The sequence below is a fragment of the Varroa destructor genome, unplaced genomic scaffold (assembly GCF_002443255.2).
Source record: "Varroa destructor unplaced genomic scaffold, Vdes_3.0 BEIS01000005.1, whole genome shotgun sequence".
Taxonomy (NCBI): domain Eukaryota; kingdom Metazoa; phylum Arthropoda; class Arachnida; order Mesostigmata; family Varroidae; genus Varroa; species Varroa destructor.
In genome coordinates, this window is record NW_019211458.1 from 10,858,667 (window position 1) to 10,877,894 (window position 19,228).

At 41.4% G+C, this 19,228-nt stretch overlaps 1 protein-coding gene across 6 annotated transcripts in view; it reads right to left on the reverse strand.

The window, feature by feature from the left end:
* Positions 1–19,228, reverse strand: part of LOC111250607 (5-hydroxytryptamine receptor 1-like) — a 287,617-nt gene that overhangs the window by 15,418 nt on the left and 252,971 nt on the right. For 3 of the 6 annotated variants that reach the window (XM_086990140.1, XM_086990139.1, XM_086990141.1), the window contains 3 exons: positions 7,061–7,844; positions 3,891–4,102; positions 3,326–3,409 (listed from right to left, as the gene is read on the reverse strand). In XM_086990140.1, the coding sequence (XP_086846266.1) occupies positions 3,326–3,409; positions 3,891–4,102; positions 7,061–7,797 (1,033 nt within the window). In that variant the 5' untranslated portion in view covers positions 7,798–7,844. Of the gene's footprint in view, positions 1–3,325; positions 3,410–3,890; positions 4,103–7,060; positions 7,845–19,228 lie in introns of those variants that run through there. The other 3 variants (XM_086990142.1, XM_022806009.2, XM_086990138.1) reach the window with 1 other exon arrangement.

A 19,228-nucleotide genomic window follows, 5' to 3' on the forward strand; every position in this document is an offset into this window, starting at 1 on the left:
TAGGAAATTCGAGCTTCCCGTATAGTGCCCTATGTCAGAGTATACTTCAACGCGCACACAGGGGGTGACTAGATGGAGCAAGGAGTTCGTAAATGTAGCATCGTAGCAAGGACGGTAAGGTGCGGTTCGGCGAAGATTTACAGGGGACGAAAAGGGAAATGGAGTTCTAGAGTTAGGAACGCTGCCCAAAATAAACTGTGCTAAATGATGGGGCAACTCTGTAAAAAAGTATATGAGCGGCTGTCTGTTCTTGGATGACCATTAATGTGTAGATTTGAAATAGCAGCAGGAGAGAGCCTTCGAGGACCGTCTCGGTTTCTGTCTGCGTAGGTCTATGTATGTACAAATACACAGGCATGTGGTAAACTAATGCACGACAGTGTTAGCCGACGGCCAATCTTGTTTGCAGTGGCAGATTTATTTTTTTATATAACCTAGCAAACTATCTTCAGTTATTATATAAACGATATTATGCTTCGTATGTCGCCTTCGACTAACTATTATTTATTTAACCGATTGCTTTATTGAATCCGAATGATGAACATGGCGGTTAAAGGCTTATCAGGGCAAGAATGAACAGGTATCAAAAGCTTACACTCGATAACGAGAAACTACTTCCCCGATGCTATTGTTGTCGTACAATAATAAAGCTAATAGGCAAACAAATGTACGCTTCGAGCACCAACGTCGTTCGAAAAAAAAAATAATTAAAAATTAATAAGCAGATGTAAAACGCTAGAGATACCGAAAGATGAATCAGCCAGCAATTTAGGGCATCGTTTAGGGCATACTATACAGTGCGTCTCAAATATGTTCACGTTTCTAGAGCCGATTTGTACGCGTAAAATTCGTGTAGCAAGCCACGACTAGGTTTCAATATCGCGGTTAAGTCAAACGTACATTGCATCGGGTTTTTATATTGAGAACATTTCGGTCAAATGAAATTTTTTATATTTTTGTTGCTAGCTAAAAATGCCCTTAGAGCCTTCTTAACCAGCTTACTGAGTATTCTATAGAAGAATGGTAATACAAGAACAGCTCAGGATCTCTGCTTAGGCACCGTTTCGAGGGCAAGACACGTCACCTTGACTGGCCGCTGCCGGCCGGCTAGAGTCCTATTAGCTCGGCCGGCTGGGCGATGTCATTATACAGTGTAGTGTTCTGGGTTGGTTACAGGTAAGAACGCTTTGATCAAATTTCTGCGTCTCATCTGAACTGAAAGATTATCGGTAAGGGTTAATGACCAATTAAACGGCGGCTTGACGATTTTGTATTATAGGCATGATGTATGTGATATTATTACGATATGACAACAAGAAAATAAGAAATTTCGAGCGAAAATCAGTTCTCATGCGGTTAAGTTATCGATTTCACAGACAGTCACATTGCCATCGTATGTTACTAACGGATTACGATTAAAGCACATTAAGCCTGTTTGTCGTCTGCAAATATGGCACGTGTAGGAGGCGATATCGAAGCATGCGATATTGATTAGAAACGTGTTTGAATTTGGCGGGCGTACGCACACAACCCCATACGTACATAGTTCCTATACATATCATCTGTACAATGCAGCATAGGGATTGAGAAGCCGAGGGCTACACGCGTCAATATACGATTGCGTATTTTCAATGCTATACGGCTGATTCTGTTGTCCCATAACATATTCCTTTTTTCTCTATCCTTCCCGTCCTTCCGCAGTGTTCAAATCAGGCAGGTGCGTCTAGACCCTTGTTTTAATATATTCAGGTCTAATATTCATACAGAGCGTCTATATAGTAGTAGATAGAAAGCGTCATACAGAAGTAGCTTTCATTCGCTTAACGACATTAGATACAGTATCTCCGACGTCGCCGCCCTTACATTGCCCTCCGTGTGCAACCGTGTATAGCCACTTTAGCCACCACAACAACCGCTTTTAATGTTATTTGTGCAGTAATGAAATACAGTGATACCTTATCAACAGTGAAGTAGTTTGCATAGGCAATGTTTATGTCTGCTTTGTTTGTACGCTGACGCGTGGCACATAGCAGTACGTCACTCAACTATCTGTGATACTTCTATGATGGCTCCAACTGGGAGAACGGATGACGCGATGATCCTCATCAGCGTACGAAGCTAGGTAAACGGTTAGCGATTGCAGGACTGCAGCCACCTTGCAGACAACAACGTAATTCGCTAGAGACATATTTACGGGATGTAGCTATTACACATCTATTCGCGATCTGTCTATTGTGGAGGTAATGGCGTTCAGATCAGCTAGCCATAAATAGTGTCGACGATCATACTGCCAGACTCGAATAGATCACTCTATATATGTTTCATGGTTGAAAATACTATATATGGAACTACTATGAGGAACGAAATTTGTGTTTAAATCCTTCCATGCAACAAGCCATAGGTCAACGTACGTTCAAGATACGTAGCAATCGCGGAAACTACAAAGGCAAGATTTGCCATAGTTAAGCAAAAATGCAGGTCAGATGGCTCTAGAATAAAAATAAAATAATTAACTCTATTATCTAATCTTAATCATAGGTTGAATGAATAGTTCTCATCAGAGTCGACAGATGGTGCTAGCGTCGGATCAACTGACCGCTAAAACGTCTCTCTAGCGAATATCTCTGAAGATAGTTATTCTCACTACTGAGCATGTGCCGTGTTGTTGTTAGAAGCAATGGACCGGTGCATTTAGTCATGTAGTTTGCAAAGGCATATATTGGGCATTGTCTTATTTATTATTGTCGCGCTGAAAAAAGTGCTGCCGAGACAAAGAAAATGTCCGAAGGTGATTTTATCTCTTTAGAACTAACTATCTGAACATAAACGACAAGTCACGCTTCGAACGACCACGAACTGCAGGCACTTATTAAGCGGCTCCGTAGACCCGAGAGCTGTCTACGCTGCTAGGAGCGGTCCAGATGACTGTAATCGCTCGCATGAGCTAGGAACGATCAAAAAGGAAGAAAAGCGGATAAAGTGATAAAAAATGACATATTTGACAATATGCTATCGTATAACAGAAGAGTTTCTATAAAATGTTATTACTGATAATGAAAGACTGACCTTTTACGACACTCCACATAGACGCCACAAAAAATATACATGTTTAGAAGCTATACATTTGCATATCGTGCGATGAGAAAATACTGCTTTATTATAAGCTAGTTAAACCTTTGAAAATAATCCGAGGAGATTGCTATGCAAGTCAACTGATCCGTCTGAGTCACGGAACTGGTACAGAAAACTCTGAACTGGCAAAAAGCGGCGCAAAGTGATATCGCTATATCATGACGTTATATTGCGTACTGCTTTGATGACTCACCAAGTGCTAACGGATCTCCTATGGGAAACTCTACTCCACCTGGCGCATAGCCCGGACATAGCTTCATTTGGACATAACTTGTTTCTGTCAATACAGCAGAGCCAGAAGGAGAAACACTTCAAAAATGAGGCCGAAGTCCGCAAACGTGTCGACAAATAAGCCGCTTAAGAACGGCCCAATATATTCTTCGGGTTACATCAGCTAGCAGAAAGATTTTAAATAGTCTTAAGAATTGAAAGCACTGGTACAACTAAGGTGTGCCCACTTGTTCGAGAGTTGCAATAATTTAAAGTAACTAAAAAACAACGGGAACTTTTAATCAACCCAATATAGGAAAATCCGATTTCCCGTTTTTAGCGGACTTATATTTAAGCCATTCGACACGTAAGCATTTTACTATGTCAAGCCAATACCATTTTTAACATGCATCTATAAAGCATATTAGTTTCACTGGTGTAATTTTATCGATATCTTTTTATATACACAAGTGAAAAACAAAAATATTTATACGCCTATTTTTTTGTAGTTATTATCGTCTAGAAGGATCATGTCCTTGATTACTTACCCAAAGATCGCAAACAGTGGCGCCGAGGTACCACTTGCCGACAACATCGAAATACATCGCAAACGGCATCACCAGTAGGGCGACGCAGAGGTCCGATACGGCAAGCGATACAAGTAGGTAGTTTGATGGATGTCGGAGCCGACGAACGGATAGGACCGACACACACACAAGAATGTTCCCGATTGCCGTTAGCACGATAATGCACGTCAGAACTGCAGAGAAACAACCAACAAAGGATAAACTATTATTGGTTACTGTTGTTTTTTTTTTACTTACGCCTACGCGGAATTGGATTCTTACAAAAAATAATGAAAAGCTTTTGGAAAATTGAATTGCATTATGAGAGAACGAGAGTGAAATGTATCTTCGGGTCGGTGAACAGCTACCACGTTTGTGTCTGTTGAGATATTTGGAAATGTGTCCGGATACAAATATAATGGAGGACTAAATCTCTCATCGCCTACTCGGGTAAAGGACAGCAGAGTTCACAGATCTGTCCATCTTAATACAATGTTTACGCGCTATTGTCCCAGGCCTTATCTCTCTATACAGCAGCGCCTAGAAGGGCACTGCGTCCATATTACTGCGAATAGAACATAGGCATTAAAATTTTTTTTTTAAAACACACAAAAAAATATCAATAATATAGGCATAGCACCTTTACTCGAGTATCCATTAGGTGAGCCTACACCGAGTTTGTGTATAGTGTCCGACACCTAATCAAAATATACAGCGAGCAAAAACTAATATAGTCAAGCCCGTTATGGGTAATTGTTGACGGCCCTAGTCTTCATTCGTTACTCATTAAGGCTTAACTGGCGCATTTCCATGCCGAATGAGTCATAGTCGGCGTTAATCGACATAGGACAGCGACACCGATTCAGCTAATGAAAAAGCTGAAGACTACATAATTTGATCCATATATTATCGCCTCATTTTGATTATAACTTATTAAGCACTGCTGCCACGAAACGCATAGACGATTCTCATAGACTTGCATCTGTTGGGTACGACGCGAAATATAGCTTTTTTCACTACTTTCATTCGTTAATTTTTCTCTCGGGGAAAACTTATGCCACCTAACGTACATATGCTTTGAGAAATTACTCTGTATATACGATGCGTCTATATTAAAAAAAGTAAATAAAAAACTATAAAGATTATTTACAGTTTTAAGTTTAGTCTATAAAGGTCGACATCTAGGAGGTTTCTTATATGAGCAAGGCTGAAGTTTTGTGCGAGCTGTAATTCGTGTGCTCATATACCCACGAATATGACGATTTTTAGAAAAAAAGCTAACCTACGTCAAATAACAGATGGTTCAGTGACTTAAGTTTCTGTCGAAATCCACTTTACAATACTGGCTTTCCGTGCTACACAAATTGAAAACTTGCAGATTGTCTAGTATAATGCTATCAAGCACGAACGAACCTCGCGTGCTGAAAAAATTAGAGAATAAATGCCAAAACTATCGCTGACCCCATTCATTTCCACGGTAGTTTGATGGACTTTCTACATAGTAAATAAAAAATGGCATACGTCGTGTGGCAACGTCAGCCACAGGCGAGTGTGCGAACACGAGATAGGACAGACTTAGGTAAAACGCACAAGATTCATTTGCCACGCTTTGGATGGCGTCAATAAACATACTTAGGTTATTATGATTGATTGCCTGGTAACAATGTGCTCTTGACCTGATTTGTAAGTTCACTTTTGTTTTCAAGTTACAGGGACACTGTATTACGAGGTTACACCTCAGCTTTATCGTTTATGCGTGTACTTCATTGCTATTATACTACTAACGCCTCTTTGGCAGCCATTAGTTATTGGATTATGGGAAAAATATTATCGCTAATCTGGTCTTTTCAGTAGCAATAATAGGAAATAGACTGTGAAAAGCAATGAATCGCTAGTATATTGGATGCGTAATCTATAGACAAAGTAACTGAGGTACTCAAAGTAGCCTTATTCAAAATCTGTTAGGTTAGTTTAGAGATATTTTATTCAAGGGAAACGTTGGACTAGTCCATGAGTCTCATAGACAAGTTCGTCGAAGTAAGTTGATGGCTGAATTTCTCAACATTGATTGATCTATTGACTTTTCTGCCGTTTGAGAGAACGATTTGGTACCACTGCAATGTTCACAAGCGTTAGAAGGGCTGCCACGTTAGGCGGTAGCGACAGTCATCGTTTTCTGCACTATTGATTAACTATGATGTGTACAAAAAGGAGCTAATGAAGGACGCTTGATTTGATACGGTTAACGTCCTCTGATAAATCGAAATGGAGTCCCCAACTTAATCCACGTTGAATCAAGTTGGGGACCCCAAAACTACACATCTATGCAGATTCTCTCCGTAAAGCTAGTAGCTGAAGCCATTGAAATAAGTTACACTGTTATGCATTCAGCAGTCGAATAATGTATCCTCATTGTGTACGTTCTGCGAAATAGCCTAAAGAGCTTTCGCTCACGCCTAATGAATAATGAGCCATTGTCGTTTTCGTTGATTGCTTTCATCTTTCGACCTATGATTTGATAACTGGTAGATGTTGGCATTATTGGAAAGCTTTTTGTTTGCTGAATATGCTTACTGCCCTTGTGTTGATTGGACGGCGAAAATTTAAGTTTAACTTCAGGCTTCAAAGACGAGTGTTTAAAGTGAAACAAATGTGGCTAAATTTCTTATCTGACTTTGGTAAAAAAAAATTCTCAAAACGACGTAGAAAGGGCGTAGTGCACATGGTGCGGACTTCACAGTTGAGATTTATGCTCACAAGGGGCTTAATCGGAGTTAAAAGAAGCGTCTTCAATTTAAAAAAGCATTCCATTTGTTCTATTTTCAAGTTTGGCTAAAATTAGCTTGAGGTATCTTTGAAGAGAATGACTGTTAAATAAGTCCATATTTCTTGGCCTAAGGGTCCTCACTCTCTACTGAACAAGTGTTGTGGCCCGTACGCGAAGCTCTTAACCTCAGAATAATGTCAGTTTAGCAAAATTTGCTTCTTTTCATCGTCCGTCTTTGAAGCCCGAGATCAACAATTGTCAGTGATAACGTGCCTGTAAAGCAGAAGCGAAAAGAGAGCCTTCTAACGGTATATGGCACTTGTCTACCAGCAAATAAGACTATTTTCCCTATAATATATTACAAGTGAAAGTAGAATCCACCTACCGATGACTTTCCACGTTGGATTCTCCTTCTCGAGACTCTGCTCGAATGGATTTAGCGCACTGACTGGGTTCGGGTACTCGAGCGGCGAGAAATTGGCGAACAATAATCGCTTGAACTTTTCGCCGACGAGCGGATCGAGGACTGCACTTACGCCAGAGGCCAGTGTATCTTGCAGGCCTGGTATGGACGGTAGTGCTGCGAACGATGGGAGGGGTGACCCTTCTGGAACCTCGGGGGTCATCGAATTTCCGGCGGCTGCCGCAGCGGTCGCAGCAGCCGCGGCTACTGAAGCCATGTCGAAAATTTCCACTCCACCAGACGTTGCCGCTGTTGCCTCCATAGAACCAACAGCGCCACCAACGACTCCATCGATCCCACTCGAACCCATGCTGATCTACGAATCGAATGTTGTTGACTCGGGGGTCGCTTTGCGTCGTGACACAAAAAGAGCAGCGGATACAGATGTAACTGTCGATGGGTTGATGTTTACTCCCGTGCGCGCACAGTTCAATCGCTGCCGATTGTAAACAATCGTATCTGCAGTTCGTCGGTGCAGGGTTCTTGTTTTCGTTGGGATTGCTGCGACTGTTGACTCTTGGGATGACACTGCTGTCGTTATTGTGATCGTGATAGCAACGGTGATAGCACTCGACGGTGTGGCGGGACAAACTGAAGTCCTCACCGAAGCGACCATTAGCGATGGCTTCCGGCTTCGTCCAGCTTTCGGCTGGCGGCATTCCTACGACAACCTTCGCATGCCGACCACATCACCGATGATGAAGTGCTATAACAGCAACAAGCAAAGCGAGATAAGGAAACAGCTACTAGTTAAATTTAGGCAGGATGTATAGTTATGCTTAAATACATAGGCAATTCACGGCACTAATTTGCCGCTCCCCTAAATAGCATACCGTTTACTGAAAAAACCATGTGAGAACAACTCGTACTGGACCAGTTAGCCAGTACTGCAAATAGACGAATGATTAGGTGTAAGAGTGCTTGCGTAATGTGGCAGGTGACGACAAATCATTGCATCAGTCCCTTCTCGAGGACCAGCCCGTTCAGCCATTGACAAAGAGTATATAATACAGTTTCGTTGTATAGTGCATACTTACGAAGAGACATTGTGCTCAATATAAAATAATAAATGAAGACGCAATTCATCAACTTAGTGAAGGGCTCCACTAATTTTGGACAAGCCTAACACGAGCATTCACGCAATTATTGCTCGCTGGTCCACCCCATCGCGTCAGACAGTGGCCAATCGTTTGCCAAACAGAAAACGCAAGTAAAAACGCTCCTCTCGCTAAGCCGGTGCGTTTGCTCTATTTCGCATTGTCAAACCACAGGGGGCAAAGTCCACGAAAGAAGCGCTATTCTTCAAAGGACAAAGACTTTTCCCGTTCTCCATTCCTTCGGGACAGCGTACCCAAGTGCACCCAGTGTGCTTCTCTTTGTGTAAAGGGTTTTCAGCACATTCGATGCCATACATCATCTTTTTTCCTTTGAGATACTCGCATGATAGGCTATAATGAATGCTGCAAGAATCTAAAATACATTTAGATATTTGAAGTTACTCAATTCCGAATGTGTTATGTCCTTCTCTGCGCATCTATGTATGTGTAGTTTCGTGCGTATCAAGTTGCTTGCTTGCTTGCTTGCTTGCGTGCAGAGGGTCAGTTGAGGCCATGAGAGAAAAGGAATTCATCCGGCTTAGGCCTACTTTCAGAGCTTTCGTCAACACTGGTATGAAACAAACAGGCTCCCTTTCATTGGCAGTGCAACGCAGGTGAGAAAGGACTCACGAGGACAAGAGAACATTTTCCTTGTTGCGCTACCTCCGTTCTCTGCTTTTGCACCTTCTTGTTAGATCTTTCGCTCCTTCCGCAACGCTTGTTGCTTTTGTAATTTTTCGAAAACATAATAGAAAATTGTTAGGTCTTCTTACGGTGCGAACAGGGATTTCTTGCTTTTAGTTCACAGTTCATAGGCAGACATATGTTGGGGGTACTGGAAGCAGTTAAATTCGTTTCTACCATATTGGTGGCAGATTTAGCTGTAAGGTAAAGGTCACGCTATGTACCATCATTTGGTATTTTAAACTAAACATTTTTAATCGACAAATGGTCTTTGGCGTATGTCTACTACGAGAAGTTCTATATCTATATAAAGTGTTGAGATAATTTATTGTCAGTTAAAATGTGACCTTCTTTTTCAGTCATATTTTATATTATACATGATTATGTACAACCTAGTAGGCACTGTAGTGGAGGAAAGTCTACCCTATTGTGTGTATGGACTACTCAGCAAATCAACACAGCTGAAAATTAGTAACTTATCAGAGAGTTACAAGAAAGCTTCGAAGTTGTTTATTGCTTGAACATTCGTAAAACATCTAATTTTAGAGGCAAACGGACATGTTGGCCGATATTGTACGTGACGTTTATGAAGCTTTGCGATTTATGACGCAGTTGCTTACAAAGGATGTTTCGCAAGGAGTAACGATTGCGTCTACGATTTCCAGCGGTAAGATTCGAGGGCTACTGATCAGCGAAGAAAAAAGAACTATCGAATCTATCTGCTCCTGTCAAAAAGCAGCACCATTAATATCGTAGTAACAAACCGTATTAGTTACTTCGTTTTTCATCTTGACCTGACTAAAACCTTCTAGAATTAACAGCTGATCAAGTGACTAACAAGGGTTTGTTGCAGTCTTCAGTAAACGTTAGGCCTATACAGCTGATTAGGGTTTAAATGTCCTTTTACGAGATATACCTAAAATCGGTAAACATAGCACATAGGTTACAATAGAAGCCAGACTATTACCCCACTTAACGTAATTAAGAATTAAACTATATAGCACTAATACGAATACACTTGCGCCAGTTCTTACTTATTTTTTGAATGTTTTGATAATAAGGTATACTATATAGCTGAAAAAGTGCTCACAGAAGCCAGAAAAACATAGCTGCGCTGCATTAGCCGAGTGCTTTGTCCTGACCGTAATTACAGCTTAATGAGACTGGGGGGGGGGGGGGAAGGAATAACCTTCTGGAAGGTTAAAACCTTGCCCTCAGATGAAACCACTTTCGTTAGACCTTTCCGTTTCGAAAATTGCTCCTATTCGTCCTGCTTCCACAAATGATATCGCAGGGGACCCTTGATGTTTATTTTATTACCCGATAATTCCTTATGACCACGTCAAAGATTCAACCAGTCGTCGCGTATAAAGTATACCACTGAAGCTTGTGGTAGTCAAATCGCTCGGTATGGCAGCCACTCCCGTATACTATATCACAGTCAGTTGTATATATATCTAAGGGCTCTATGGTAAAATATAAATTAAATACTATGAGTCCCGTGTACTATTGCTGTCAAGACTACATAAAAACCAGTGCACTACTGTTGTTCTCGGCTGCATAATCCTATAGTGGACGGCCTTTTCTCTTCGTTTTCCCTGTGTGAATTCGATTCGTCCATCCAGGGTATAGAAAACTATCGATCGACTACACATATGCATTTATCCTGTTGCAATTACCCTGTTTCTCTTGACCTGATTGCTGATTTCTATAGTGAGTTATGTAGCCTCCTCCAATATGCTCCCCAGGAGCTTTAGCCAACTTTAAGTTTGTTTTGTTCGAGATGTGTAGGTTTTTAATAATTTCTACAATGTCCCTACGGAATTCTTACTGTCAGCCAACTGACTTTGTTTCTGGGACGTATATGACGAAGTCGGCCATCCGATCTTTGAGGGCAGCTATTAGATCCAATCGATCTTCAACCTACTTTTAACGGAGGTTGCAATTAGAGTCGGCTAATCTATCGACCCGATTCTTGGAACATGTTAAGAGTTTTTTTTTAATATTTTTTTTTCAAATGAGTAACGACATATTCTATTAAGGATGATGCAATACCTATTTAAAAATGGTTTGATATGTTTTCAATGATTGATCGATATTTCAATCCTTTTCTGTTAGTAAATAGTTATATATATTATGTAGAATGAAGATAAGCGTATTTGATATTTCTCGGTTGGCATACTGAGTTTGTTTCTGGAATATTACCTACTTGGAATTTTTTTTGTCATTTTTTATGTTTTGTCCACATTTTGAAAATTGAAGAAATCAGCTCTACATTTGTCACTTTAATTTTTTAATTGACATTTATTAGAAAATTGTTCGAAACGCCTTTTCATCTCACTGTTAAAATGTCAAACCGACACGATCAGTGGGCTGTGCACACTTCTACTTTAAATATCTATTTTAGTTAAAGGTAGATGTATTGCATTTTTTCAACTCGTCGAGATCTACTGACTGGCGTCTCTCACATAGAACTTACATCTTCTCTTACATAGAACACTAAGTTACGTTTTCACCTTTCAAACGGCATTGTCCACCTGAAAACTGAGATCTGTAACGCCGAAATATCAATTTTAGCTAAAGAAAGATACATTTAGTTTCACTCTGCTTGTTAAAATATATCGACTGGCTTGAGAGAGAAGGGAATAGAGAGGTAGGGAAAAAAATATTCGATATTTTGGTACATTCTCGATATTTCTGGTAAGAAGATCTTTATTATATTTTAAAACGAAATATGTAGCTAAAATGTTATCGTGTTAACCGCTACGATTTTCCAGTTTACACTTGAACAGTGTGCTTAAAAACACTCGAAACCCCACAGTCACGTGGGTGAGAGAAATCCTTCAATGAGCTTTTGACCGTCTTTACGCCTAAAAGTCTATTTTAGCTGTTGGGGCATGCTTGGAATTTTTTATTAAGGTCGGCAAGATCGATCCACGCAAACATTCAGCTAGCATTTGTCAGTAAAAAAAATTTCGACAAAACTTTAAAAAATAGCCTATTTCAACCTTCTCGTAGACAGCTATAAGAGATTCTTATGAAGAAAAAACGCCCGAGAAAGCCAAATATCACAATAAAACTAATTTGCTGAAACTAATTGCATAAAACTATAACACGCTATTTGCCAAAAATCAACTCCATCGGTCCATTTCAAGGGGTCGACTCGGATCGAATAAACAAACGGGCAAAACTTTGTTTAGGTAGATGGATTCATGCGTTTTGGGGTAACTCCCATAAGATTACTAAATAGAAAAAATAACTGTGAAAATAGCTGTGGCAGCATGTGCGAATTTGTCGGGACATGAGCCCATTCAAGCAAGCGATATATACTGTGTTTATATCGAAAAGAGTCTCTGTAGCTGTAAAATTACCGTGTAATAAATTATTTTCCATTTACTCTTACAGCCTATGAAGAGTTATTTGCTGCGCGAGGCCCAGACTAGGCATAATTGATACTTTCACAGTGCTATCTGTGACCGTTATAATCGATTTTGACTAAAGTGAGGCTACGTCTGCCACAGATTGGTTAATCCACGCTGTACACTAAAGCATGTGCAGGCCCCGAATCCCCCCATATATACGGCCCCGCGTCCTGCTTCTCGCTTAGCTTATCCAGCAATCGTCGAAAATGCGTACTTAGTTGCTTCAATTTTCATTTCTTACCTTCGACATGCTTATCATTTCTACACTCAACGATTGATGCCTCTTACCAGGGCTGGTCTCTGAGCAGCTCTATACATTGATAACTTTGTAGGTGACGTGTGGCTTTGGTCCTTTTAGTGTGCGAACTTAGCTAGGTGGAGCAGCTCGTGGAGTCCGTCGGTCGCATCTACAGAGGCATAAAGATGGCTAAAGTATAGGACAGTTCTAAACCATCTTGTTTTTCACGAGAAATAATCAATTTAGTTCAGTTCAACAAAGTAAATAAGACGCATTATCTAAGATTAAACTTAACTTTTAGCTACCTGCAGACGGGAACACTTCAATAGTTGTCCCAAAGTGATTCTGTAGTTATACGAGGCTCCGATCATCACCTCTTATTACTTGGACCGGACACTGATCTTCGCAGCTAAACTTTCCGTTTGTCTCGACTGTTTTAGCTAAAAGCCTACTAACTAAACTAAGCTTTGTCGAAGGCACGTATGGTTTGCAATCAGCGTGTCCGGCATTTCGATCCATATTGTAAGATGTATCAGTTTGATTCTCGTTACCGAATTTGCATGGACCCATGATCCACATTAAAGCGTAACGTCACGTTAAAATAAGAAAAAGCTGCCAATGATATTTCTCATAGAGAGGTTTATTTAAGGAAACGACTCCTAGGTTTGACAAAGGTAATAGGCGTCCGATGTTTTCATAGCTGTTTATATACAGATCACTAAGTTTCGAGAGCGCATCAACAATTAGGCCCCATTAATTTCTTCCATAGCTCAGCAAGTCGGTGAACTGTTAAAAATAAACACACTACAATATATGTACCGCTCAGATTCAGTATCTTAAACGCAACGAAAGTTTACTCAATGTGTGATCACTGTATAACTTATCGTCGAACAATATATTCGCCTGTGTTTTACTGTTTGACAATTTTACGTGTAGGGAACAACGAGCGTTTTGATCGACGTTCCCTTTTTATGCATCCTGTTCTATATTATTATTATTACATATCTTCAGAGTCTTCATTCATGTTCGTGACTGCTCCAACACCTACTCCCTTAAACAGCGGTCAGCATTGCACTGTGCTCCTGTCGCTATCGACCCTCGCTAGAACGCTAAACCTGAATTAAAACGCAATTGGCGACAAAAACCTTGGAGAAAATGATATGTTATAGTGGAGACGCACTCGAAATTTTCATTTAGTACCTAAACGTCTATCTGACCCATTAGTTCTGTTCGCTAGATGGCGACCGAAACCATTGGTCAATCGTCATAAGTCTACGAAACCTCAAGGTGTCGTTTCCGCGTCGGATCTGAATTGGACAGGATATTTTCGGACAGGAGGACGTCAATCAGACTGTCCAACTAGCAACGAGGACGTAAGGGAACTGTTAATTATGGGTAACGAGATCGAATTGTGAAATTGTCTGTGTCGGAAAATTGCAGGACTGCTCTAGCACGGTTAGCCAAATAAGCATCCCATATTACCTATACACTATACGTTTAGGTATTTCCCGTCTTTTTTTCTTTGAGGATTAATCACACTGTTAAAATCTGTAGGCATTGCACAATGCTAACCTGTGTGGTTCCATGAGGCAAAGCCTTGAGGTCCAAATGTTTATCTGTAGTTATATCGCGAATGTTTGTACGTTAAATAGACACTGATTTGACCCCACTTCATGGAAATGGGTGCGATCCAGATAGAGGAGTAAGAGGCCAGCCGTAAACTGTAAAACCCACAAATGAACAGTTAGTGTTAAAGAAATCTCAAATGAATAGTCAGTCTTCTATAGACGACGGCCAAACTATCTTTCTGTTTTAAACAGATAAGGTAACTGGCATTTTTATGACCTCTGAACCGTTTTCGCTCGCTTTCGTAAAATTAATTTAATAAATGCGACGCTAGCTTACATTGTTCGCAGTATTCAATTGGGCAATCAATTGGGCTAATCCTATTCTTTGGATCATTGAATTTATTCAGAAACTGCCTTTCTACGACGGCCCGAACCCGGACGTTCGGTGTTGTTCTATAAAAGCCCGTTTGGAAGTTCTAAATTATGCGAATCTTTGTCACGCTTTTCAACAAATGCAGTCGCTGCGTTTCATTTATATTCCAGTTCGCGTCTCCCAGGTATGGACGCTTTACTGATCTAGTGGGTTGTTTTTCTAATTATTAAAAAGTTAAAAGTAACTTCTATGACAAGTGTTCTAGATCCATTAAAGCGTTGAACATTGGTTGGCTGAGCGCAAAATGGTACAGGTGGGGAGTGTCAACTACTGACTGGCTCCCTCCACGGGCTTACGCAACGCTGACGCTCGATGAAAACGGCGGCACGCTTCACGCATATTGTTATTATCTTCCTTCCTCTCCACATGTATGTTGCGTCTATAGCCATCTTCGGTTGTCTGAAGGCGGTATCGACAAAACTGAGTGCGTATGTTTTAACATGTACATGTTAAAACAAAAACGTACGTTTTTGAACTCACGCCAACCTATTTGAGACGAATAAAAACTGTTATAAAGAAGAAAGAGCGCGACCTACATAACCGCTACCGCAAATAACTAGACCGACAAAAGAAAATGAAAATCGAAATCAGCGTCTCATCAGCTGATGATACGTCAAAACCGAGTTGGCTAATACTTTCTCTCTTACGAATAGATTAACGCAGTGATGAACCTGGCTGTCAGCCGGGGACATGACAGAAACTGCGGCGTATATATACGCATTTTCAGTCGTCTATAAGCATTGTCGATTTTTTATATACTTCCACAAACAATGTCAAGTGATAAGTGTAACTAAACATAGTAAAAGCGCCGTCCACTTTTTGAACGTAACACCATTAACGCTTATGAGAAGTAAAAGTACGAGGATGAAATTTCAACGGAGGGCCACAGTTGCCGGTTCTGCATTGACTGATGAGTTTGTCCTCTGTTTGTACGTTTATTTACTTTTTGTACTGCTTGTGCGAGTCATCAACATTCATGTTAGTGCGTCGTCTGAGTAGCATTGGCAATATAAATATTTTAGGAGACCCTCGAAAGTTTTGCATGCGTCTCCCCTTTCGGACCTGAATCCTTCAAGATCAATCGAACACAACGAGCGTATAACCGATCCGTTGCTGAGGTAAATGACACAAAGTTGCGGAGGCGCGTCTGTTTAGAATCCCCGATTCTCTGATTTAAACAGGCCGTGCCTCCCCAAATAAGATGCTAGCTCAGATGGACAACAAGAGTGCAGCGCCAAGCGTTATACAGGGCTCTCGTCAAATGCGACCGTTTTATTTATTCCTTCGACGATACCGGTTCCCGATACCGATTTGAAGCTTCCCAAAGCGGATTACCTCAAAACTCTGCGGTGAATCGAAGCGGCGCGTGCGCTCAGGAAAATAACACGCCGTAAAATACCGGTTGAGGCAGGTCCTCCAAAATAATCCTTAAATAAGGCAGTATTATATTGAGAGAACACTATGGTATTTCTTTCTAACAAATGCGATGTTCTATCATTGATTGACTGGCTCGTAGCTATAAAACCACGAGAGACTGAATTAAATCAGAAGGCGTTGCTACTTACCGGGTAGAGCCGAATAATGAATTATTCGTACATAAATGCACTATATCTTGTTATCCTTTATGATCGGAAGTCGCTTAACATGCGCAGGTCAATTAGTTGCATAGAGAACGCATCAATATAAGAGTATTACTATGGAACACACTGGAGGGCAACGTTGATTTTGCTATAGTGGCTCATATTTACCTCCCGCGTGAGCAAGATGTCGGTCGCCTTGTTTCGAGTCTTCCATTTTCGGATTGTTCCTAGTAGTTAATGTCGATCGGGTTCCGTCTTTGCTTTTTTTTTTCGTTTTGGAGTGATTTAGCCACCATGTTTCGAATAATGATCGAGTTAAGATTTGAACCTGCGAACGGTCAGTCTCTATCGTTCCATGCGTCAACTGTTTTAGGAACACCGCCACTCTATGGACAGTTCTTCGGTCAGTGAATCGACACGAGTGTGTCGAATGTCGAGGTACCCTTGTAATCTCTTTGGGGTGTCCTGTTGTCCTTTTTTAAGCCTGCCAAAGTTGTACCGCACCTTACCGGCCGTTGTCGCAAATCGAGATAATCATCATTCAAGCAGGCAAGTAAATTAGTGGTTTCTGCATCCTTTCGGTTCCACAAGAGTCTTCAAACTTCTTTTCCTCTGGATCAACAGAGCGTCTACAACATAGCACCATCATGCACATCGTCTTCCAGGTGATAGTAAGGCCGCTTCAACGAGACCACAACGTCATAATTGTTTTGGGATATTCATCGCGCATCTCTCTCCCTACTTTTTTACTTTATTTTTATTTATCTTATTTATACTATAACCACGTATTTGGCTTTGCCTAGGCAAAGGTCCAGTGAAAGTCGAAGTGGCCAGCACTGCTTTGCACGGTACCGCTGTGTCCAAGTGGTCTTTCTGGCTAGCATGTTTTTGACCTCGTCAATGTCGCTATGTACGTGCGTCAATGTGGGTGCGAACGAAAGCCATTATCGTTTCGTCCTGAACTACACCAATAGGTGTTGCTAGATTAGTTCGAGGAAGCTGTCGCGGTGTTGATGCAACTTAACTACCGTCATCAGCGCAGTTCGTCATGCAGTTGCTTCATCCGTAAAGGGAGAAAGCAAAAGAGAGTGAGAAGGTAGGACAGGGCCTAGTGTTCTACTTCGTGGATTTGTTAGTTGGCGATGGCCAACGTCGTCGTCGTCGTTATCTGCCTGCATCACCTCCGATTATAATGACTCCCTGTGAGTCGCGTATCTGACACTGTTCCCTTCTCTGTCTATGTCTCTCTGAGTAGTTTGGCGGTAGTTCTGCTTAGCGAGACACGTGCGGTTGCGCTATCGTAAGACCGCCGACCAACCAGCACCCCTCACCACCCTTCGCCTTTCCTCCTTCGACTACCTCTTTTATTTCTACCTTTTTACGTCATTATCTGTCTCTGTCGAAGCTCCCTCTCATCGCCTAGTCTGGTGGCTTATGCAGACATTGGTTTAATCGTACTGCATGATGTAAGGATATAGGCTCGCTTGTCTGCATACATATGCACGTCGTCATTAGGCGCACAACTTAATGAACGCTGGTTGGAAATGGCCATCCGCCTGAGAGGCTCGAGACCAAGTCGCAAGAGGAGGTGAAATAATAGGAGTGAATACTTGTGTCTTACCTAGACTTAACAACAAGAGACAACGCTTTCCGCTCGAGCAACCAGGCTTACGTAACTTTTAGTTTCCACAAAACAGCAAATAGAAGAACAATTACGTATCTGTGAAAGTCTACGCAGCGAGACTACGACAAGACATGGGGCAGAAGCTATTTGAAAGAAGCCTCTGGAACGGTACTGAGATAATAATAATAATAACGGCAGTAACGATACTAGTATGGATTTGTGGTCCAAACTAACGTAAACCTAGAGTAGCAAGTAAAGCATTAGTCCTGGTTATACTAGCGTACCGCGCTGCTAGGAAGTATTCACTGGGAGCACTCTAGTTGTCGTCTATATACACATACTATGACGATAGATTAGAACATTTTTTTTCAAAAAATCCGAATAATATAGGCATCAACTCGAAAGAGCCACTTCCTCTTTTATGCACTTTATTAGAAGAACGTGTAGACAATTATCCAATACGACCTTGGGGTTTAGCTCTTTTGATAGTGTTAATCTATATTATCAAGTGTAATTTCTTATATTACTCAATAATGAAGCACACAACCAATAAAGCAGTGTTTCAGAACTCTAGACAATGGGGAAATTTTGAACTCCTTATGTCCGCTACTTTCATAAGATCAGCCTGAATGCTTTTTCGTAGAAAGCCAAATTCTGATCGAGACAGAAGAACGGTGAATAGTATTTGTCTTCGCTGCCAGCAACGAAGGTACCCTTTGCAGATGGATTGTTCACTATTAGAAGCAGACTGGACAATGATAAAGACGAAACAGTAATTCTGATTAATGCTTAGGTCCCGTAACTACCTCTTGCATTCTACGCTCGCATATAGTCATGAATACGTATAACAATAAGAAAAGATCGCGAAAACAAAGAACGCTTCCTTCGCTGCGGACATCATCACCCCTCTGCATTTCGCGCGACACCTGCCCTATAGAGAATGTGGTATGACGATGTGGCTGTGTGCAGAACATCGGAAGGCATTCGATCGTGTGGTGAACGAAAGATAGGAGATCCGGAGGGTCTGAGTGCAATTGGAAGTCAAGGGCAATGGTCGGCTGTGTCGAGCGCTAGCAAGACGACGTGCTGGACAAGGCCTGTCAAGAATTGTCCTAAAAGAACTCGCATTACTTCGGCTCAGAGGCGGAAATGTCGCACGAACGAAGCAGGCTGTCAGGCACTATCTTCCGTCTTACTTGAGTTGGCTTTGGTAGCAGTACTTATGGCGAAGCCTGAAAAGGGGGCCTTAATGGTGTGATGCCGAAAAAAGGCGGTAAGGCTCCTTACAAGCCGAACTCTCAGGAAGCACCGAATAAATTTGGTTGAATGACTTTGCTTTTAGTGGACGCAGGAAAAGGAGCAAAACCACCATCGTATGTATGGCCCATTTGCCGCTGACAGTGTCGGCTATGCCATTCCAGTCAGCTGTTACACCCTATTGAGT